Here is a 24397-nt window from a genome sequence, read left to right on the forward strand (position 1 = left end):
ATTCTACTTTGGTCAAGGCTCGACAATTTTGCCGAACCAAAACCAAAGTGGGGGCTACGGACAATCATTACTCGAAACAAGCAAACTTTCCTAAGGAGTAAAGAAGAGTGAACAATGCAAACAAAAGCTTCAAACATCCATTCATCCAAAAACAAGAGTTGCAAATATCCTAAGTTGGGAGGTATGGCATGGTAAACCGTTTGATGCCGACCCCCCACAAACTATTACATCTAGTACAGCAAACTCCAACAATTGGAGCCGTCCAGTCCATCCACATAAATTTCAAAGTACTTTAAACAAAAACAAGTTTTAAGGAAATGAAAGGGTTGTCAACTACGGTGACTGACCACCCTAAAGTCGGCACCTACGGGGGTGTTATCATCAAACATTGTCAACATTTTCAGCCTCGGCGTTAGCTTCGGCGTCTTGATTTGAATTAACATCCTGTGCGACATCGCCAGCCTCTTTTCTGGCTCCGGGACCATCCTCGGCATCATCACCCAAAACTTCTTCAATTTCTTCATCACTTTCGGGATACTCCTCAGAAGGAAGGGGCGCGCACTCTTCTTCTTTGAAAGGCAAGTTGAATTCGGGTACAACAGGTGCTGGAATTTGTTTAGTTAGGTTCATGTCGGCTTCAAGCTGAAGCACTCCGGCTGCTGCAGCCACACCATCCTTGTACCCCTTCCTATAAGCAATAAGCACCCTTACCGCGACCTCCTCACTCACCATCTTCTTGGTCTCCCTCTGGTACTCGGCACCCGCTCGATCATATCCCACCTTGAAGGCCTTGCCGTCCACCTCCTTCATCTTTCTCTTCTCCCCTCTCTTCATCCTACCCAACTCGCACTCGGCATTCTTCGCCCTCGTAAGAACTACATCCCTCTCCTCCTCCACTTCCCCCTTCTTGGCCTCGGCCAGCTCCAGCTGCTGCTACAGAGACTTGACCTTATCGCATTCAGCTTTTAGGTCCTTACGATACCAAGACCTCTCAGCAACTGCAAGAATGGCTTTGTTCGAAGCCTAAATTAGAGCTTGCCCAGCCTATGCCAGAAAATATGATTAAGCTTGGGAAAACAAACAACACGAAATAAAAGTGGGTTTTGGGCTAACCTGGACCAAATAAGCACTTGCATGAACAAGACTCGGTTGCAGATCCTGAGGGACCTTCTCCATATCCTTCGGTAAAGCGAGCCCTTGGAGCATGGTGACTACCAAATCGGGATCGGCCTTAACGGTGTCCTTAATACTCACTAACCTTTCATCTATTGAAGCAAATGAGGGAGCAAATTCTTGAGGGACAACCTTCCCAGCCAAACCTACCGGTTTTTGGACCACCTTCGAGCCACCAGCAATTGACGCCTCGGTTCATTCTTTCTCCGAATGGGTACGGAGTCAGAGGCTTGGTCGGAAAGAAATCGTGAGTAACTTTTTGCCTCTTCTCTTGGGGCTCGGAAGGATCTGAACCACTCTGCCAAGCCAATGCATTGTCCCTCTGATTAACACGAACCACATTCCTTCTCGACATTCCCTCGGCGAATTCAAGCACAAGCGTCTGGAGAGGAACGTCAATACCTGGCAATACGATGCTCCGACTCTTTTGGAGCCAATAAGATGCCGGCTTGCTGAACATCAGGAATTTCACCCTCGGCTCATTGGCCTTCTTGCTTCCCCCCTTTTTCTGATCTCCCCTCTTCAACTGTTCTCCATTTTTCTTCTTCGAAGTCCCTGCTTTCTTACTTGGCCCACTCACTTCTTTTTCCTTCCGTTTGAGCTTACCCTTGTACGATGGGATATAATTTAGCAACGTCAGTGCATCTCGGCAAGCCTGAGACCTCAAAATTTCCACGTTCTTCTCGGTAGCTCAAGAATTCAGAGTTTTTGTGATGGCTCGGTGATCTGCAAAATAGGAAACAATCAACATAGGCAGGAACAACGAAACAAATGAGGGAAAAGCAAGCATGGCAAAAAGAAACCAACCACCTCTGAAATCCTTGATCTTCGGTACGTGGTGCCGACAATTGGTTTGGCCACCGAACTCGTATTTACCACTTACCTCCACGTAGAAATTCACCAATTTGTCAATATCAGCCAGCCCATCCACCAAAGGCTCTTTGCCTCTGCGGGTTGATAAATATATGCGCTCGGTACGACCGTGTCTAGACATGATATATGTTTCAAAAAGGTCGGCAACAAAAAACTCAAAGTCATGAAGCTCCTTCAGTGCAATCACGGTAATCACTATTCTAAAACTATTGATGGCAAAGCAAGGTGGGACGAGGCTAAACTGAGCCAAGAGTTCCCTCAGGAATGGGTGAAGAGGGAACCGAAGCCCGGCTTCACATATCGCCATAAGAGGGATTGTAATGTGCTCGGGCCTATGCTCTAGTCTATCCCTAATCTAGTCACTAGCAACATGGGCAATGACAACGTCCTTAGGCATATGGTACTCTCAGCAAAAGTTCTCGTATTCTTCCCGGTCCCCGCTGAAGAAGTGGGCATGGGGGCAGACTTGGCCACTTTCGTAAAGGTCGGCCACCTCTGCATCCACGTTCGGAACTTCGTGCCTTGACTACGCGGACGTCGACGCTTCGGCTCCAGAATTGAACCTCGAGTCAGCCTCAGGCCCTCTCTGGGTGTAACAACTCCGATTTTTCGTTCAATAAAAATCTCGTTGTTATTTGAAATTTCTTAATTTCTCTAAATTGCTCGTTGATTCTCTTATTTGATTTCCTTGTGGTTTGTATTTAAACAATCGATCGCCTTATCATCGTATTTCTCGACTAAAAACCCTAATTTCACTTTGGACCCTCAAGGATCGTTTCTTGACTTATATGCCCTACTTAGCAAGCCTAGTTAGCTTCTAATCGGCTCGATGGAGTAACCAAACTAGGAAGTCACCTAGTTACGTTTCCCTAACCGAAGATGGACCATTTTGCCCATCTTGAACCTTTTGAACCGTTTGAACCTTAGACTAGTAATTGTTTAATTATTTTCTTTTATTATTTTGGTTTTATTCTTTATCCATTGGACGATAAATGTTAGGGGAACTATTATCCATTGGATAAAAGAAACCCATTTCTTTATATTAAAAGGATTTTGAAAGATTTGAACAAGTACTTTGATCTTTTAAAGAAATGACATTTGAAAAGTACTTTTGTTTATTTTTCTTAATAAAAGTACCCAAGTAACTATGGACCATTGGATAATAACCATTAGGGTAATCTTTACCCATTGGACAAAAGCCTTTTCTTATTTTATTTGGTAAGTACATATATATGTATCACATGTGTATTTTCAAAAAAAGGACATGTAGTCTTTTCCAAAAACTTAGTTTAGTATTTAAAGTACCCGTACCTTATTATCCCTTGGGTAATAACCGTTAGGGATTCTATTAACCATTGGGTAATAGGCTCATCTTTCAAACAAAGTACTTAACCCATTAAACTAATGTTTGTTAAGATTCCCGGGAGTACAAAAGTACATTATTATATTAATTAAAGTACGGTACTTTTTGTATTGGTTTAAAGAGTGAATCTTGACCCTTAAAGACTAAATTGCCCTTTTGTACAAAAGTACCTATTATTTATTTGTATTCTTTCATGTTAGTACATACATATATATACATATATAGTTAGTACATGAGAGAGAGAGAGGGAGAGAGAGGAGAGAGAGGCCGAGAGAGAGGAGAGGAGAGAGAGGCCGAGAGAGAGAAAGAGGGAGAGGGAGAGAGAGAGAAGGAAAGAAGAAGGAAGGAGAAGAAGATGGATTTGATGTGTACCTTGACATTAGTCTTTCAAAGTACTTCAAATCTTTGGTGATTCCTTTCCTAGCCAAATCTTAACCCCATTAACCTCCATTGTACAAACTTTCAATTGTTTAAGCCATGAATCTTGTACCAATGTCTCCTCCATTGCAACATATCTTCCAAGAATCCCATCCAAGGACTAACCTAGCCATGCAAGCCTACCAATTTAGCTTCCAACCTTTCAATCAAACCTTGACATGTGAAATAAAGTGTGACATAGAGAGAGAGAGAGAGGGGCCGGCCAAGAGGGAGAGAGGGAGAGCCCTTGCCTATAAATAGAAGCTCATACCAAAGCTTAAACTCACACCTTCCACCATTGCTCTCACTTCTCTCTAGAAATTCCAAAAGTTCTTACTTTCAAAGTTCTAGTTTTCTAGTGTTCTTGAGTGTTCTTGAGAGAAACCACCAAACCACCTCCCAAAACCACCGTTAGATCTTTTAAAGTAGCTTAGTTAGTTAGAAAGTTGTTTCTAGGAAAAGAAAAGATCAACTCTCTTCCTTTCGAAGCAAACCGACGCCGTTACGCCGCCGAAATCCAAAACCGACGACCGAATCTTCTTAGCCGACTACTACCGCCAAGAAGCAAGGTAGAATATTCTTATCGTCCACCCCAAATATAGTGTAGGAACTTCTTATCTCTATTCCTAAGTATAAGTAGTTTTGTATCATAACTCAAAAATAAGTTCATTTGAAAGTAACTTTGTTCATTAAAGCTTATGTAGATAAGGTTATCTTTGTTTAAAAATGTATGGGATGCATGATGTTGTTGTTGTGATTCAAGCATGTTATGTGGTCAAGAGTTGGATAATATTGTTGTATTCGTTTTAATTTTATAAATGCTCGTTATGTGGAAAGTCCTACACCACGGAGTCTATGTATGTAACGTGACACGAAAACCAAGAGAATAGAGACATGGCACCTAGGGTGTGTTAACGAAGATAAAAATGTGTATCCTAAGGAGGAAGTATTTTTGGAAACTACATAATGACCGGTTTTGGGTGCATTATGTGAGTTGTGTGTGTGTATGCCAATGGGAACCCGGCGCGGCGGAACCATTGTGAGGATACTCGGGAGACCGGCGCGGCGGAACCGAGGTTGGGTGTGTACTTGGTTATCCGCGGTACGGAGCCAATGCGGTTGTGTGCCAATGGGAACCCGGCGCGGCGGAACCATTGTGAGGATACTCAGGAAACCGGCGCGGCGGAACCGAGGTTGGGTGAGTTAAAAAGGAGTTTTTGGGTAAAAAGAAGAGTGAAGTAAAAACATGGTCTACGATGAGTCTAAGTAATGAACACAACGTTAGTCAAGTAAGAAGGTGGATTTGAATACTTGTTGTACTAAATGCATGATCTAAGTGGAATTGTTGTTATTATGTTCTTACGTTCATAAGTTAAGGGTTAAAGGGTTTGGATAGTTCTATTGAGCTTTTTGGCTCACGGTGTTGCCTTTTTGGTGACACTGGCATATTATACCGGTGGCGACGCGGGTATAACATGTCAGATCTCATAGATGAGCAGGGCGAGCTTTACACCTTGGAAGCCTTCGGAGCCGAGGAGCTAGCTGTGATGGAAGAACAAGCGGAGCTGTAGTTAGGAGTCTTAGTTTCCTTCCGTTTGTAATAAAAGTACTCCTTTTCATGTTTTTGTTGTAATAAAAGAGCCAGACTCAGTTTTTATTTCAATAAAATGTTTTATTTAACGTACCCAAAATTCGGGGCGTTACACTGGGGCTTGGCATCATAATGAGTGGATTAAGTGAATGAGATCTCAAGCTCGGTAAGAAACTCGTCCCCACCATACTCGTAATCACGTTTGGCATTTGAATCTTGTGAATCGACTGACATGTTTGAAGCAATGGAAGAACTCTGCCTTCGGCTCCTAATTCTATTCAACAACTCTCAAATTAGCGAGTCTCGGGAATCGTCTCCCAAGCTTTCAGAGTCGGAAGAGATGACTATCACCGGGTGAGCCAGACCTAAACAAAACAACATGATATAATGAGAAACCTCATCGTCGACCAAAATACAAGGATCTCACTAAGCTCGGCTACCCTATTGGCTCACCCAGCTCACTACAGACACAGGCTCGGGAAATATTATAAGTCGAATCTTAAGGCTCAGCATCATCGAGTGTCTACCAAGGCCCACCAGCATTAGGGTTGGGGCTCGGAAGAATAAATCGAAGATAGAGATGAACACACTGTTCATCTCTTTTTTCATACTATTCATCTATTTCTTTGTATTGTTCATACAGAGCAAAAAACTCCAGAAAACCCAGAAAAAATGGTACGAAATGACACAAAAGCTGTAAAAGGGTGAAGAGCGACGAAGATCAAACATATACCTGAAGTTTTTTGGGAAATCTGACAATGGATCGACAAGAAATCGCGGCTGGAAGGCAAGGAAATGGAGAGAAGAGCTCTGAGAGATGGAGTTCTAGAGAGAGAATAAGATCGTAACCCTTCTCTCTCCTCCTACTGTCCTTTATATAGAGGAAGGGTTAGGGTTTTGAATTTCATGCCCATCATCACACCACCGAACCGACGGCCAACCAGCGTCTGACACGTGGCACATATGGGACAACCATGCAGAACCCTAAGCATGCCAACCTTCCCCTTATCTGTCGTACCCATACAGAAGATGGCACCTGGCATTTGTTCATTGGACTTGACTCTGGTGGTAACCCTTCCTTCGAAGTTGTAGGGAGGTATTCCCGAACAGGTGCAAAATGAGCCCGAGCACGGTCAACAAAGGGTCAACGCACTGTGGACCACTGATATAAGAAGTCAATGGTCCAGAGAGGTTGTACGATTCTCGGTACAATAACATGAGACGTTATTGGACCAGATACAAGGAAAATGACATGAGATGCCACTATTCATAGAAACTTGTTCGGCAAGAGAGAGCCGAACAAGTGGAGAGTTCCTTACAAAGGATATGGTTCAAATTGTTTCCTTAGGACCAGTAACACGTGAGGTAATTGGTCCAGGCCATCTGTTCGTCCATGAGATGGCCGAACAGAGAGAGAAGTACTATTTGAGGGAACATTCCGGAAGAGTCCAGAAACAGTGGTATTCCGTTAAGGAATAAGATCCCGAGAATATAGGGTCTGAGAAAGATACCCAATAAGAATGGGATGTTCGGTCAGTAATGGAAAAGAATCCTAAAAGGACTCTTTTCCATAAATTGATAAAGGAAACGAGAATCCTTGATATCCTGGGTTTCCTATACGAGTTGGGAATCCTATGGCAATAGGGATGCTTGGGCACCAAGCATCCGAATGTCTATATAAACAGAGCAAGCCTAGAGGTAAAAGGTACGCAATACACTGCAATCTTATTGCTTTCCTACTGATAATTAGGGTTTGATCATTAGTACGAAATACTAACAAAGGCATCGGAGGGCCTTTGCCACGAGAGGCAAAGGTGCGCTCACTCCTTGTCTGTTTTGCAGGATAAGGGTTTCTCTGACGAATTAGGGTTACGTTCAAGAGGCACGAGGAGCCGCTGCATTCCAGTGCTGTTCAAAGCACTACTTGAATTTATCCACCTACAATTGGCGCCATCTGTGGGAAACGAAAGAGTTCCCTTTGAAATACGACCATGGTGGAAGTAGAGCCAGTAACGCCACACGACCCGAAGGATGTGCTAATTGGAGGAGGGGATAAGTCTCCACCCGGGGCTCCGAGAAAGCCCGAAGGAGGACACAGAAGGACCACGAGTAAGGGCCACCCCCTTACTATCCATGGCAACTCCAGAAATAGTGATGGAGAGACGGCATCGAAGTCCACGAGAAGGACTAAATCCCATCGAGGGGATGAATCGATTGCACACTCCAGGAGTATATACCGTAGCGAAGACGTTCTTGATAAAAAGAGACAAGAAATCGAGGAGTATGCTCGTTTGATCAAAAAACGAGAACATGAGATCAGAGAATTAGAGAAAATCAGAGAACATCCGGAGGACTCTGGACTATCTCGAAGAAATTCTAGAGGTAGTGAATACGCTCTGGTGCAGTATCAAAAGGCTCCTTCGCGAGGAAGGAGGAGCAGAAGCAGAAGTCTGACCCCGAGGCGACATAAGACTTCTCCACGAAAAGGGAGGAGCAGGATCCGAACACCCGAGCGAAGGAGGATATCTCCAAGAAAGAGGAGAAGCAGAGGTCGGAGTTCTACCCCCGAAGAAGAAAGGAGTAGAAAACATCATAGGGACAGGTACGAGAGACCTGATTCCGATTGGGAACGAATTAGGTCCAAGAAAGGACTAGAGGATGAAGCCATGACTGCACGGGAAGCAGCACGGAAAGCACTGCAGAATATAGCATCTTCCCCTTTTGCAAGAAAGTTACAGGAGGCTAGATTGCCGACCAGGGTAAAGCACGGGACATTCATCCTCTACGAGACAGATGCTGATCCCGTGGCCCATATACAGCATTACCAGCAAGCGATGTTTATGCATGAAGGGGATGATGCAATCATGTGCAAGATGTTCCCGTCGAGTTTGGGGAAGGTTGCTCTGTCCTGGTTCCACAAACTGGGCTCGCGCTCCATCCGAACATGGGTGCAATTGGCCGAGGAATTCACTGCACGGTTCTTGACGAGCAGGAAAGCTCCCAAAACCTTTGAGAGTCTTTCTTTTATGAAACAAGGAGAGGACGAGCCGATCAGGACTTATGCAAAGAAGTACTGGGAAACCTTCAACGAAATTGAAGGATGTAGTGAAGAGTACGCAATAGCCACGTTGAAAACGGGTTTACCTGTTCGGGGGGAACTGCGTAAGTCTCTAAACATGAGTCCCGTGCAGACATTGGCAAAATTAATGGAGAGGATTGAGCAGCACGCCAGGAACGAGGATGACATCCTACGAGAGGATGGAAAGTTGGCCGCCGAGCAAGTAAAGGGGCCTATAAAGAAAGTTGACAAGCCAGAGCCCAAAACTTATCGTGAAAGGAAAGATTATGGGCAGGCGAAGAAAGAGCAGTACAAGGATAAACAAGCCCCGGATCCCAAGTCATTCTTTTCAATAAACACGGTTTGGAAAGAGCCCATTTACAGGATTCTTTATCGAATAAAGAATCAACCATACTTCAAATGGCCCCCAACTCTTGGTGGGAATAAAGATGCAAAACGTGCTACGAATCAGCACTGCAGTTACCATAAGGACTGGGGTCACATGACAGAGGACTGTGAGATGTTTAAACGACATCTTGATGATTTGGTCTCACGAGGTTACCTTAAAGAATTTATCCAAGAAGATTCCAAGGATAAAGACAAGGCAATGGAATTGGATTACGAACAGATTCCAAAAGGGGTAATCCATATGACACATGGATTAGCCGAACCTTATACGAGAAATGAGGTGAGATTGCTTCAGAGGCAAGTAAAACATGACCAACATGTAATGCAGTTGGGGAAGAAAAGAGGGCGCGACGAAAGGGCAAGTAACGAGGGCATAGTTTTTACAGATAAAGATCTGGGAGGAGTCCAGGTACCTCACAATGATGCTTTGGTCATAACCCTACGAGTTGGGGAATATGATATGGAAAGAATCCTGGTGGATTCAGGGAGTTGCACCGAAGTGCTGTACTATGATGCATTTAAGAAACTGGGGCTCACACAAGAAGATTTGGTACAATCAGTAACTCCATTGGTCGGATTTGCAGCAGGAGCAGTTTGGCCGTTAGGCAAGGTAACTCTGCCTGTTCGGGCTGGGACAGTGGTGCTACGAACCGACTTCTTAGTGGTGGATGTACCGTCTTCCTATAACGTGATTATAGGAAGGACATGGTTGCACAAGATGAGGGCAGTCTCTTCAACTTTCCATCAGATGGTAAAGTTCCCAGGGTTTAATGGGATTGAGCACATCAAAGGTAACCAAAAGATAGCTCAACAATGTTTGGTATCCATCATTAAAAGAGTCCATAATGCCCACCATATTAATACTGTGGAAACTCCGGATCTGCCGACCATTGAGGATATCAGAAAAGACCCAACCGAGAGGGTGGTTGAGGATTTGAAGAAAACACAGATCAACAAGACTGATCCAGATAGGTATTTTCTAATTGGGGAATCACTGCCAAAAGAGGAAGAAAATGAACTGATTAGTTTTTTGAAAACTTATGTCGATGTATTTGCTTGGACACCAGAGGAGATGCCTGGGGTAAATGCAGATGTTATTTGCCATCACTTGAATATAGATCCACAGCATAAACCGGTCATTCAAAAGAAACGAAGGGCAGCCGTACAGCACGTTGACGCTGTAATCGAAGAAGTGGATCACTTGTTGGAAGCCAAGGCAATAAGGGAAGTTTATTATCCAGAGTGGCTATCAAATACTGTTGTCGTCAAGAAAAAGGACGGAAAATGGCGCGTATGTGTTGACTTCACAGATTTAAACAAGGCGTGTCCTAAAGACAGTTTTCCTCTTCCAAGGATTGACCAGTTGGTTGATGCAACAGCGGGATATGGACGGATGAGTTTTCTCGATGCATATCGAGGATACCATCAAATTGCAATGTTTGGGCCAGATCAGGAGAAGACGTCTTTTATTACACCACGAGGGTTGTACTGTTATAATGTCATGCCTTTTGGATTGAAGAATGCAGGGGCAACGTATCAGAGACTGGCGACCATCATGTTTAGAAAATTGCTCGGCAAAACTATGGAGGTCTACATAGATGACATGGTGGTAAAGAGTAAATCTGGGCAAGGCCATATTGCAGATTTGAGAGAAGCTTTCGAGATTTTGAGGAAATACAAGTTGAAACTCAACGCCTCGAAGTGTGCGTTTGGAGTCGGCTCTAGAAAGTTTTTGGGCCATCTTGTAACTCTAAGGGGAATAGAGGCAAATCCCGACCAGATAAAAGCCTTACAGAATCTGGAAAGTCCTCGGACAACGAAAGAAGTCCAACGATTAACTGGGATGGCAGCAGCTCTTAATCGATTTATTAGCCGATCAAGTGACAAGTGCAGACCTTTCTTTCAGTTATTGAAGAAAAGGGAAGGGTTCGAATGGGGAGCAGAATGTGAACAAGCCTTTCAGGATCTAAAGGGATATTTGGCCTCTCCTCCCCTTCTTTCGACTCCAGAAACAGGTGAGTCTCTGATTTTATACTTAGCTGTTTCTGAGCATGCTGTAAGTGCAGTACTTTTAAGAGATAAGGGATCCGAGCAAATTCCAGTTTATTATGTGAGCAAAACTTTGTTAGATGCCGAAACAAGGTATTTGCCCCTCGAGAAATTGGTCCTAGCACTAAGGACAACAACTAGAAAATTGCCACATTATTTTCAGAGCCATAAAGTTGTGGTCTACACCGAGTTCCCATTAAAATCACTGCTCCGAAAGGCAGATTTCTCGGGAAGGATCTCAACTTGGTCCGTTGAGTTGAGCCAATATGACATCGACTATCAGCCGCGCACAGCAATCAAAGGCCAGGTGTTGGCAGATTTTGTGGCAGAGTTCTCACCTACGGTTGCACCTCTGCCTCCTACGAGAAAGGAGTGTGAAGCAAAGTCTCCTGTAACGAAGAAACAGGCGTTAGCCGAACAAGATCCCCTAGAATGGAAGCTGTTTGTTGATGGGTCAGCTTGCAACACCGGTTCGGGTATTGGAGTTGTGCTTTTACCCCCTGAAGGGTCAATGTTAGAATTATCTGTTCGGCTAGGGTTCAATGCATCAAATAATGTGGCAGAGTATGAGGCACTCTTAGCTGGTTTGAGAAGTGCAAAAACCCTAAAAGCTGAACAAGTTAGGGTGTATTCTGATTCACAGCTCGTGGTCCATCAACTGTCCGGGCAATATGAAACCCGGAGCGAGAAGATGGCGGCATATGTACAGGTGACCAGAGATCTACTTGATACCTTCGAAAGGGTGTATATTGAACAGATAAGTTCTGGGAAGAATGCTCATGCAGATTCATTGGCAAGGTTAGCCGCAGCTGTGCCATCTGAGTTTAAAAGAAAAATAGCCGTAGAGTATTTGGCTGAGCCGAGCATTGGCAGAAGTGTAGAGATGGTCTTGGACGTGAACCAAGGACCAAGTTGGATGGACCCAATAGTGGAGTTTTTACGAGATGAAGTACTCCCTTTGGACAAAAAGGAGGCACATAAAATCAGGACCAAATCTGCTCGGTTCTGGTTATCCCCAGAGGGAAAACTATATAGGAAGTCTTTTACAGGACCCTACTTGCTTTGTGTGCATCCTGAGATGGTGCAAAAGTTCCTCCACGAAATTCACGAGGGGACTTGTGGAAGCCATGCTGGTGGTCGGTCCATAGCCCACCGAGCAATCACCCAAGGGTATTGGTGGCCGTACATGCAAGAAGATGCTAAGGTGTACGTAAAAATTTGTGAGAAGTGTCAGAAATTTTCACCAATGATTCGAACACCAGCCGAGGACCTGGTGCCACTGACAAGTCCCTGGCCGTTTGCTCAATGGGGAATGGACATAGTGGGTCCACTACACAAAGCAACTGGGAATCGAAAATTCCTATTAGTTGCAACAGATTACTTCACTAAATGGATTGAGGCTGAGCCGTTGGCCAAGATTACTGAACCTATGATAGAAAGGTTTGTGTGGAAAAGCATCATAACTCGCTTTGGGGTACCCTATTCGTTGATTACAGACAATGGGTCGCAATTTCAGAAGAAATTCAAAACTTTCTGTGCCCAGTATGGGATAAGAAATTATTACTCGACTCCAGCCTACCCTCAAAGCAACGGACAAGCAGAGGCTTCGAATAAAACAATCCTTGATGGGATTAAGAAACGTTTGGATAAAGCAAAGGGGAAATGGCCCGATGAATTGCCATTGGTCCTATGTGCATACCGAACAACGCCTAGGAGGTCTACGGGAGAGACCCCCTATTCATTGGCATATGGAACGGAGGCTGTTATTCCATTGGAAATAGGTCTGCCGACCAACAGGACCACTTTGGTTGAAAGTGGAGGAAATGACAGAGCCTTGGAGATTGAGTTAGACTTTGCCGAGGAACGACGAGAACGGGCCTTGGTGCACTTGGCCTCATACCAAGAGCAGCTCATCAAAAGTTATAACAAGAATGTACACCCACGAGAGTTTGGTGTTGGAGACCTTGTGCTACGAAAAGTGCTCGGCAATACTAAAGTGGCTAATGAGGGAAAGCTAGGGGCAAATTGGGAAGGCCCATATCGAGTTACAGAAATCGCGGGCATTGGGGCTTATCGATTGGCGGACTTGGACGGGAACCCAGTGCCAAGACCTTGGAATGTCCATAATCTGAGAAAGTTTTTTATATGAATAAATTTTTATTTTTGCACATCGTGATTGTGTGAGAGTTACGAATAAAACTCTCTTATGTTCTATTTTTGTTATTTTAGCTACAAGGGGTACGAGTAACGCCCTCTTGAGTTTTACAGTTTATGAATGATCGTTACTTTCTTAGTATAAACTGCAGTTCTCGTGGTATTTGTTTTAAATACGAATTACGAAATTGGTTTCCCTCATTCGTATTGGGGAGCAGGGTATAGGATATCCATTTAAAGTACGTGACACTTGAACACAAGTTCGAAACACTTGTGTAAATTTCAAACATTTAAGTACGTGAAACTTAAAACAAAAGTTTAAGTACGTGAAACTTAAACTCAAGTTTAAGTACGTGAAACATTAATCACTGCTTATCAACTTTTAAGTACGAGACACTTGAACGCAAACGCAAGTACGAAACACTTGTGTGATGTTCTAAGTACGTGACACTTAGAGTGTGAGAACACTTGTTTGGAATTTAAGCCATGAAATATCCAAGTACGAGAAACTTAACATTGCATACGAATACATGCATACAAACATACGAATATATGCACAAACAGTCCACAGCATACGAAAATATGCACAAACTTGGAAAGCATACGAATATATGCATAAAATACGTGACACTTTAGCCGATTTAAAGTACGAAACAACTTACATAAGTACGAAATACTTAAACTTTTCACAAAACATCCATGATAGAAATATGTGGAACAAGTATCTTGACAGGAATCATTCAAAACACAGATATAAAGAAAGGCAGAGCTCATTCATCTTCTGTGAGATCTTGGACAGCAGCAGGAGTAATTATAGGAGCTATTGGAGCAGCCAGCTCTTCTGTGGGATTTTCATCTCCAAGTTGACCATCACTGACTTCCTTTTGGCCAGGATTGGTCATATCAACTTGAGGCTCCACTTCAGACACAGGTTGCTCAGCAGACACGTTCACCTCCTGCTCATCATTCATCTCTTCTGCAATATCCTCCTCTTGACTGGCAGCACTGGGTAGTTCAATATTGGTCCAGAGAGGAGATGATTCTGGAATCTCAGCTTTGGCAAGGCAAGCTGTCCAAGAAGCCACCCAGACTTGGTCTTGTATCCCAGGCATTTGGCTTGTGTAACTTTCCGTGGCCACCTTGATCCCTTCGTTGTATCCCTTCTCAAATGCAGCTTTGGTCTCATTCTGACTCGCCTCGAGTTCCTTCAGCGTCTGATTTAGGTTGTCCTCAGTCCCCTTCAGTTGTCCCTTTAAACCATCAGCCACTCCCAAGGCTTGGTTTCTTTCTCTCTCAAGCCTGATGATGGTGCGTTGAAGCTTGTTGTTCTCACCGACCAGTTTGGCACGTTGGGGCTCAGATTGGCTGAGTTTTTGAGCCATGGCCACCATTTTTTGCATCACCTGGAAACGTTCAAAACAGTTAAACAAACGCTATGGTATACTATGGTTTACAAAAGTAAAATTTTACCTTGGCATTGTGAGACATGAATGAGCTTAGAAGGTTGTCAGGCGAGCTCGCCACCTCCTTCTGCATATCTCCTGGCAGCAGAAAAGCTTGAGACAATGCAAGGGCAGTGCCTTCTGACTCAACACTGTCCCGAGCAGTGATAGCTCGGTTCCCGTGTGAGAATGGAGGAGCCCAGAGGGGAGCAGGTGATGAGGAGGATGTAGGGGGTCTTTCTTGAGTTTCCTCCACTCGTTGACGTTTCTCACGGTGAAGGGCTTCAATCTCTTCAAGGGAAAATCCTGGGGGAGCATCTGTTTGAGTTTGAGGGCGACGACCACGACCTTGAACACTTTGGCCCCGACCACGACCTCGACCAGGAATGGTGAGGAGGCTGCCCAAGTCAATCGGCCGGTTCATCTCTGAAGTTGAGAAGGTACGGCCGCTGGAAGACGAGTTGGATGTCGAACTGGAAGCTTCCTCAGCAAGAGGGATTGGTTCGTCAGAGATCGGAGGTGTCCGAGAACGCCTTTCTTCTTGTTCGGGAACTGGTCTTGAAGGGCCAGCTATTGCAGGGGTATCAGCTGCTCGGGTTCGCCGATCAATAAACCCACCGTATGAAGCTTTGTAGCTGAGAAGCACTTGAGCTGCTCTTGCTCGGCCTGCAAGGTATGTCCCTTCGCCGTTGAATGCAAGTACTCGTCTGATATCAGCTACGTGAACTTGTGGGGTTATGATGTTATAACCACGGTTGATATTTGATGCTGAAACAAAGCACAAGTAATTAGAAGCACGAAAAAGCTCTCCCTATGAAAAAGGACAACACATATGAAATTAGGGAAAAGCACTAACGTGGGCTCCCGAATATGTGAGGGGCATGAAAACCAATCACTTGGTCGTCCTCATCTCTGGGTTCGAAGTTGCCCGTAACGATCAGAAAGTCATCATCATCCCCTCGAGCAGAGTCAGGGAGTTCAAGGACTAGCTTTTTTCTAGAATCCCTACTTTTTAGATAATAAGTAAGGGCATCCCCAGTTCTGGAAATACTGTATAGATGGTGAATATCATACAGGCCTAGCGAAGTCCCTAACATTTGGTTTAAGGTATTTATGCCCATAACTACCCTGAAGAAATTAGCAGAAACCTGCATTGGCGAAAGCCTGTAATACGCTAAGACTTGGCGGAGCAGAGGGGCTAGGGGAAACCTAACTCCGCCTTCAACGACGGCTACTACTGGAATATGAAGGGTGTCAAAATCGAAGCTTTCACGAATGGCATCCTCAGGAGCCAAAACAGTAGCTACGTTGTCAGGAATCCCATATCGAGATCTAAAACTAGCCATGGTTTGAGGAGTATTACAATGTCTACGAAATCTCCCCATTACCAGAAAACCTTTTGGGGTTCTTTGAAGTATAAAGAAAAGGGACGATGAAACCCTAACGAAAGATTGTGAACAATCTACCAAGAGAAAAAGAGCAGTAAGGAGAGGAATGATGACTTACGAAAAATAGTCGATTGAATCCCTAAAAGCAGAAAGGAGGAGGTCTTGAAATGATGAACAGAGCTTCAATGGCGGGTAAACCTTGAAATCGCCTCTTTCTGCTGAGGAAGTCTAAGAGAGAGATTGAGATTTTTGAAAATGGGACGAAAACTCAAAAATACCCCAAAAGTGGGTGGCGTACGTGAAACGTCATCCCAGACGCCGTTTGAGCGTTCCGTTTTCCCATAAACACGTCTGTTTGTATTTAATGAAACGCAATACGATGATCGACGCGTGTAAAGGTTAGGGCTAAAAGCCTGTGACGGCCACAAGAAAAGATGATTTTTTCTTAAGCAAAGTGATGAAACATTGCACCAATATGTGAAATAGGGTGCAGAAACAAAGTGAATTTGTTCGGTTAAAAGCTTTACTCGTCATCTGAGTAAAATATAAACGAGCAAAGCTGGGGAGCAATTGTAGGGAGGTATTCCCGAACAGGTGCAAAATGAGCCCGAGCACGGTCAACAAAGGGTCAACGCACTATGGACCACTGATATAAGAAGTCAATGGTCCAGAGAGGTTGTACGATTCTCGGTACAATAACATGAGACGTTATTGGACCAGATACAAGGAAAATGACATGAGATGCCACTATTCATAGAAACTTGTTCGGCAAGAGAGAGCCAAACAAGTGGAGAGTTCCTTACAAAGGATATGGTTCAAATTGTTTCCTTAGGACCAGTAACACGTGAGGTAATTGGTCCAGGCCATCTGTTCGTCCATGGGATGGCCGAACAGAGAGAGAAGTACTATTTGAGGGAACATTCCGGAAGAGTCCAGAAACAGTGGTATTCCGTTAAGGAATAAGATCCCGAGAATATAGGGTCTGAGAAAGATACCCAATAAGAATGGGATGTTCGGTCAGTAATGGAAAAGAATCCTAAAAGGACTCTTTTCCATAAATTGATAAAGGAAACGAGAATCCTTGATATCCTGGGTTTCCTATACGAGTTGGGAATCCTATGGCAATAGGGATGCTTGGGCACCAAGCATCCGAATGTCTATATAAACAGAGCAAGCCTAGAGGTAAAAGGTACGCAATACACTGCAATCTTATTGCTTTCCTACTGATAATTAGGGTTTGATCATTAGTACGAAATACTAACAAAGGCATCGGAGGGCCTTTGCCACGAGAGGCAAAGGTGCGCTCACTCCTTGTCTGTTTTGCAGGATAAGGGTTTCTCTGACGAATTAGGGTTACGTTCAAGAGGCACGAGGAGCCGCTGCATTCCAGTGCTGTTCAAAGCACTACTTGAATTTATCCACCTACAGAAGTGATCGAAGATGACTGAAGCTCGGCCTCAACTACTATCGTTCAAGTTCGGCAATTTATGAAGTTCAGCCAGGTCCATTATCAATCTCCACCATGCAATCAGCATCGGCAGAGATTGAGGGGCTATTGTAGTAGGCCAAATCTAATGGCTCGAACCCCGTGTCTAAGCATGGACCGAGGATAGAGACGAGAGAGGTGACCATGCTCGTTTAATGGTTCGGCTACAAATGAGGCACGGCGACTAACGATGATGCGCCCACCCGATAACCAATACAAAGAGGAAGTCGCCAGGTTCGGCTACCTTCAGGATTGGCGACTCCATCGGTTGTTTTTCCTAACAAACTCGTCTACCCTTAGGCTCGGCCACCTTTACGACTAGGCAGCACAACTATCTCCACGAGCCACTAATCCTTAAGTTCGGCTAAGAGTAAGGCTCGGATAACCGCGATGTTATGCGATGCCCCACGCGTTCAAGCAGTTACTCCAAAGGATAACGATGAGCGCACATGGGGGTGCCAACTTGCACCTAAAATGGTTACCAGATCTTATTAATGACATCACGATGATGTCGATCGATCCGTGTAAGGCACATGCCTATACTTGGAGAGCAAGTCAAGCAGACTATATAAATACAAAAGGATAGCAACCCTAAAGAGGTACGCATATACATACACCTTAAATCCTAGTCACTTGCTTTGCTCTCTGCACATTCTCATCCTCTCTCCAGAGGGCGCCCGGCAAGGTCTTAGTCATGCGTTCACTGTGCAGGTTAAAGCGAGAAGGCTGGGAAACCCACGAACCAACGGAGGAGGAACTCAGATCAAGGATCACGGGCCACGCAGAACACCACCCTATATATTGTACTTTGGACAATCTAGAATACTAGAAAGGATCTAGTTTTCAAAGACAAACAACCTAATGTCGATGAAGCTGCGGACTTAATCAAGCTCAGGGTGGCTTTTTAGGTTAAAGGAAAATACAACCTAAATTCCTATTCGATTGAAGACTTTAGGAGCCACTTGGATGGAATTAGACGGCACAAGATTTGACAACCTGGATTTATTGAAGTGAATAGTTTTATTTTGGTTCCTTTTTCTTTTCTTTTGTACCAACTCGTGGTTGGTCTTCTCTTCTCCCCCCAGGATTGTGGCTTGTACATGATTGTTCTATGATGCTCTCCCTCTCCTTCTCAATGTACCCTTTATCGAGTCTCTCACAAAATTTTATTTTGCCAATAAAAAAATGATTAATAATTTCGTTTTTCCGAGCAAACCAAAACCTCCTCGTTAATGATATATATTATGGAAAACTTGATTCCAATTAGTAAGATGAATTTTTCTGATAAAAATTGACCCTTTAGTTCTCTAGTTTACAAGTATGCCTCTAATTATTTTTGGGCCTTGCTTTGATTAGATGCATATTGGGTCTTTATTTTATCTTTGGACAGGTTTTTTTTAAGGTATATACTACTTAGGACTACTACATATTTTAGGGCCCCAAAAATCTGCCATTTTTGGGGGCCTAAAACCATGACACCTTGGGCTTTAGCCCAAGGCCGGCCCCATCAGCATACATTAAGCTAACTATGAGAAAAGATTTCAAAGGTTTAGGGGCTAACTAAATATGTGTAACTCTAAACTTCTTTTTTGCATGTACTCATATATCAACATCCGTTCTTCTTCATGAATGCAACATCCCAACAGCCTGACCAGATTCCGATGTTGTAGCTTCGCAATGAAGATAACCTCATTCTTGAATTCTTTGACGCCTTGCCCAGAAGTCTTGGCGAGTCTCTTCACTGCTACTTCTTGTCCGCTTGAGAGTTGACCCTGTGTTTTATCATGAACCCTTACATTAGCCTCAGAAGGATTCATACGAATATAGACACGACACGACCTAAACATGCAAGCAGAACCTTCTCAAAACTAGGAAACAGACACGTTGTGTACACGTGTTATAAATCCATGGAGAAAACAAAAACAATGTTTGAACGAATAACATTACATCAACACTCGATAAATAAATGTTCAAAATGTACGTATGTAATAATTTTGACCCTACCCCAAATTAATAAGAGCATTTTTAATGTCCTAACATGTCCTTATTGTGTTCCTAGTTTGTTTGACTAGAGGAAATTATTTACAAATCAGATAAGATTGTGTGAGGCCAGGCCGGATTGACATTTTCGTACTTCATAGCTAAACTGAATGACAACTGAGCATTCCCTTTATATGACTTTTGAAACATTTGCAATTACCTTATAAACGGGACCAAATCTACCTTCTCCGATCTTATTTTCATAGGAGAAATTATTAGTGGCTGTTGAAATGGTGGCCAAATCAAATAAAGGTAGTTCTAGGTCCTCCTCTGCAGTACTTCGGTTGTTCTCTTGGACCTGTTGGCTTGCAGTCTCCAGTCTCTGAGCTAAAATATTTCAAGCATATAAATAAGGGCAATAGCGACCCAAATAGGATATCCTCTGGTGAAAGAACAAGATAAATAGATATATCAAAACAGAATAGGAAAAGCTCCATCATTTAGGGCTCTCTGTTTGTTTCAACTTACTTTCAAGGAAGTAAGAGTTTTACTTGTAAAATTACTTCATGAATATTATTTTTCCATTGTTTGGCTGAACATATATCATCTAGTAAAGTCCGAAAGATATTCAGAGAATTTATGGTGCAAAGATTGGTGTTATCAGTAGCTATGGTAGGCCAAAGACATCAATGACATGCTGCTTTCAAGGGCCTGAAAATTAATTTAACATAACTGAAAAAATTGTAGTGATTTGTGACACCATATCAATCTTATTTGGTCAACTGCGTAAACTCCATTAATTTTCTCTATTGAAAAGGAAAATTAGTCTTAGAGAACACATAATACATCACCTCTCCTTTGAGCAGTAATTCGCCTCCGCTTCCTAATAACACACCAGCTGATTAAACCCAGTGCAAGAACCCCTGAAATGACCGTTACTGATGCGATCAACGCCCTTCGTTTGGTCTTATTGGAGCCTTTTAGGTACCCAACACAACAAAAATGAAAAGCAAACAGAAATATCAGCATCTACGGAAGTCACGAGGTTTCAAAGTTATTCATTAAGCAAGATCAGAAGATATGCAATGGATGCAGAGTGTTTTCCGTTTGGAATGCCTGTACATTTTCCCTTTGCTGATTTAGGCCCTTCCGTCGAAGGACGTACTGATATGCCGAAGGGTGTTCAAATACTTTGAATGCTAAGTTAGCAAATATATTTTGAGATAAAGTTGAATGTTAAATCATGTTCCATGCCTGTAGACTTCAATTCTGAAACAATGGCATTACTAGCTTTATTCAAAGGGGTGATCAAATCTTTTGCAATGCTAAATTGTGAAGGAAAAATACTCAAGACACACACACACCCACTAATATCAGTTTGGATACCAAGTGCAACGTGCGGGACCCTCGCGCATCGAACAGTTCTGGATAAATCTGTGTGTCGGAATTAGCGTTCAAACATCTGTATCCGTAACACTGCTCATTGTGAAGAACTAACCGAGCTCAGAAGCAGCCAACCGAACGTACAAATCCTGTCCGCCTTCATGATACTCTCTCATATCAAGCAACTCCTCAGACCAAACCACACACCCACTAATATCAGTTTGAGCAAAACCCAAACGAGAACAATTCTTCAAACAAGCCTCTTCGCAATCCACCCGACTTATCTCTGTCCTATTCACCAAAAAGTAGGACGTGTCCGGCAATTTCAGCCTGGAAAACCTCCTAAACCCCGCGGCCACCGTACAATTCAACTCTGTCTTTGCCACACACCCACCTGACCAATCCAACTTATTCCACTCCACTGGAACTTTGGGCACAAACCCATCCATGCAATGACAAATTGCAATTGGTATTTCGTTTATGTTGCAAATCGCAAAAGGTATACGTATCACATGAATCCGCTGGCAGTGTTACTATATCTACCCACTCGCCGCTCCCCTGGTTCCATGTGAGGTGCTCAAGTAATCCTGTTTGGTTCACCACAAACCTTGAAATGATAGTATCATCAATGTTAACAAACGAGTAGTAGACAAAAGTTGTGTTGTATACGAAAGTAGGACGAAAGATGGGGTTCTCTTTTAGTGGAGTTAGTGGAGGACCTCCACCGAAGCGAACACCATCCCATGGTCCACTTCGGTAAGAGATCGTTGATCCTCGGCGAAGTACTAGATGGGGGAGGCCCCGGGGGTGCACCCTGTACGTATAATCGCCCGTGGATGGATCTTGCAAACTATTCCACGACGTTAAGTACCACTCTTGGTTTTTGGAAATATCCCATCCCAGTTTCATCCCGAGTACTAACGTATCGCACGGGTGATCGAAGCTTTGCCATAAATTATAGGGGGATGAAAACAATTGATGCTTCGGATCAACTGGATTCTTTTCCATTACGGGCCGAACATCCCATTCTCATTGGGTATCTTAACCAGATCTTGTATTCCCGGGATCTTATTCTTTTACGGGACATGACTATTCTGGAATCTTCCAGAGTATTCCCTCTGCTCCTACTCTTGATTGGAGCTCTTTCTTTGTTCGGTCGTCTCATGGCCGAACAGATGGCTTGGACCAGTTACTTCACATGTAACTGGTTCAAGAGCCCGTACAACCTTCCTGGACCATTGACTTCTCATATCAGTGGTCCATATTGCCGAACATTGTCTAGCACGATGACTGTCCTGTCTATATTTAAACTATGGTCCTACGTACCATTTGTTCAGATATCAATTGCATTGCTTTCAACCCGTGATCCCTCGTATCACATGCTTGGTTCTTACTTCATCTGTTCGGCTGCATCATAACCGAACAGTCTGCTTGGACTAGCTACTTCACATGTAACTTGGTCCAATGTAATCTGAATGTCTCTATCTGCCGAACAGTCAGTTTATACCCATGACTTCTCATGTCATTGGCCCTTATCGCTGTTCAATGCACTGACCGGCGATCAGTCATGTTCAATGTCTTACGTATTCTTATACACCACGTGTTCGGCAACTAGATGTACCTGTTCGGAAATACCTCCCTACAAATAACTCCCTGTAGGGTTGGCAATGGGGCGGGTAGGGGGTGGATACCACTATCCCCGTCCTCGATCCCCGAATCCAAATCCATCCCCATCCCCTCCCCGATCCCCACCGGGAAATTATTTTTACCCTCCATCCCCTCCCCAAACGGGGAACGGGGATCCCCGTGGGGAATCGGGGATCCAACTGGAACTACAGGCAAAATCGATATTCTTAATCCGGTATCCCTCCTGCAACAAGACGCCAAGAACAAACAACACAGGCAAAGCTCTTTAAAGCTTCGTTTCTTAGTCTCTCAACACGACGCTATTTCATGAGTTTCCGACGTGAACAATATTTATCTGACTAGAACTATCGATTTGAGCTCTTTTTTCTACTAATCTTCTATCCGTGGTAAGTGAATTCAATTACTTCTATGTTAATTGACAGTGAGATTTAGTTTCTTTCTTTCTTTCTCACTTATGTATATATAGTACTCCTATATAATTTTCATTTATGTATATAACTTATTTATTATATATATATACACACACACACACACACACACACACACACAAACGGGGCGGGGCGGGGCGGGGCTCATACCCATCCCCTACCCGTTCCCCATTTTTTTTTAAAAATTATCCCCATCCCCTACCCGATCCCCGAAAAATCCCCGAATCCCCAATCCATTTGGGGCGGGGAATGGGGCAGGGCGGGATGGGGCGGCCGGGATTGCCATCCCTAACTCCCTGTATTGCTATTGACCATAACAAGGTTTCCAGTGTCTACGAGTTGCAAAACAGGACTGGCTGATAACATTGTTGAGTTTGAGGACCAAATGAGATTTGTTTGGTTGGAAGTGATGATTATGTTGCCAGTGGGGCTTATTGCGAGGACACCAGATGCATCTGTTACTGGGTTGTCTTTGTTTGCCACCCAAATGGGCGTTTGTAGTGAGACTTGCTTGAACCATATTCCGACGTAACGGTTTCCAGAGTTCGGTGGAGAGAAGATGCCTAACTCGAAAGATTCATCGGCGGAAACTAGTGTTCCGCGGGCAGCGTCCGCGAGTGTCTGGTTAATTCGGGGATAGCACGTCGAGCGCGGCGGTGAATTCGGTGGAGAGGGAGAGAGAGGTGAAGAGGGAGAGGAGAATGAGGGGAAGGACCATGGTTCATATGATCTACTGATTAGCAGAAAATGTTTCATGTTTTGCTTATTTGAATTAGTAAGACAAAAATATGGTTTTCTTTGTTTAGATGAATTTTTGAGAAATTTTGTCAGATTATGAGTGAAGAGAGAAATGAAAATAATAATTAAAATATAATTAAAAGTAAGAATAATAAGTGTTTTTTAAGTAACAAAAGACCATTTTTCTTCGGAATTGAAGGCGGTCTGCTTGTACAGACTCGAGTTTGTCAAAATTTTGATTTTGAGTGCTATGCCCCACCGAGCTAAAAAAAACTTGTGGTTGGTCGAGGAAGACCGCCACGTAATGTTTTCAATGCTCTGGTCTATTAAGTAAGACTAATTATTGAGTAGCTCGGGAGCACTTAATGCTTGGGATCACTCCAGAATCAAACATTCGAAAAGAATTCATGACTAAAGTATATGGACCCCATGTTGCGGAACCCACGGCGCCTGAGTGTATGTATCCCATGTAGACATGTGGTTTGAGAGTGATCTCAAAGCAACACGTGGCAATACTCTCGAACTATTCAATAATTACTCAATAAGTCTATAATTACTCTCATTATTCGAACATGGCCTTATCGCTCCATTTATTAATGAACTCCACGTAATACCAATATTCACTCATAGGAAGAGTCCGATGGGTCCACCATTTGGTGTACAAAAAATTAACTCAATCAGTCAATCGGATATCAAAGACGAAAAATTCAATGAATTGATGTAGCTCTTAACGATATTCAAATAAGCTAATTTTTTACCAAGATCCTTAAAAAAAAATTAAACAAATTTGACGGCTTTGATTATGAAACCTCGAGGTAC

The 24397-nt window shown here is 43.5% G+C and overlaps 1 protein-coding gene across 1 annotated transcript in view; it reads right to left on the reverse strand.

Annotated features, from left to right (window-relative positions):
* Positions 1–21222, reverse strand: part of LOC131313104 (receptor-like serine/threonine-protein kinase SD1-7) — a 62557-nt gene extending 41335 nt beyond the window's left edge. Inside the window, exons 1-2 of the mRNA XM_058341220.1 lie at positions 20881–21222; positions 20234–20359 (exon numbers count right to left, since the gene is read on the reverse strand). Of these exons, the coding sequence (XP_058197203.1) occupies positions 20234–20359; positions 20881–21214 (460 nt within the window). The 5' untranslated portion in view covers positions 21215–21222. The remainder of the gene's footprint in view (positions 1–20233; positions 20360–20880) is intronic.
* Positions 21223–24397: the final 3175 nt, after the last annotated feature.

Source organism: Rhododendron vialii, chromosome 13a (genome assembly GCF_030253575.1).
Source record: "Rhododendron vialii isolate Sample 1 chromosome 13a, ASM3025357v1".
NCBI classification, from domain to species: Eukaryota; Viridiplantae; Streptophyta; class Magnoliopsida; order Ericales; family Ericaceae; genus Rhododendron; species Rhododendron vialii.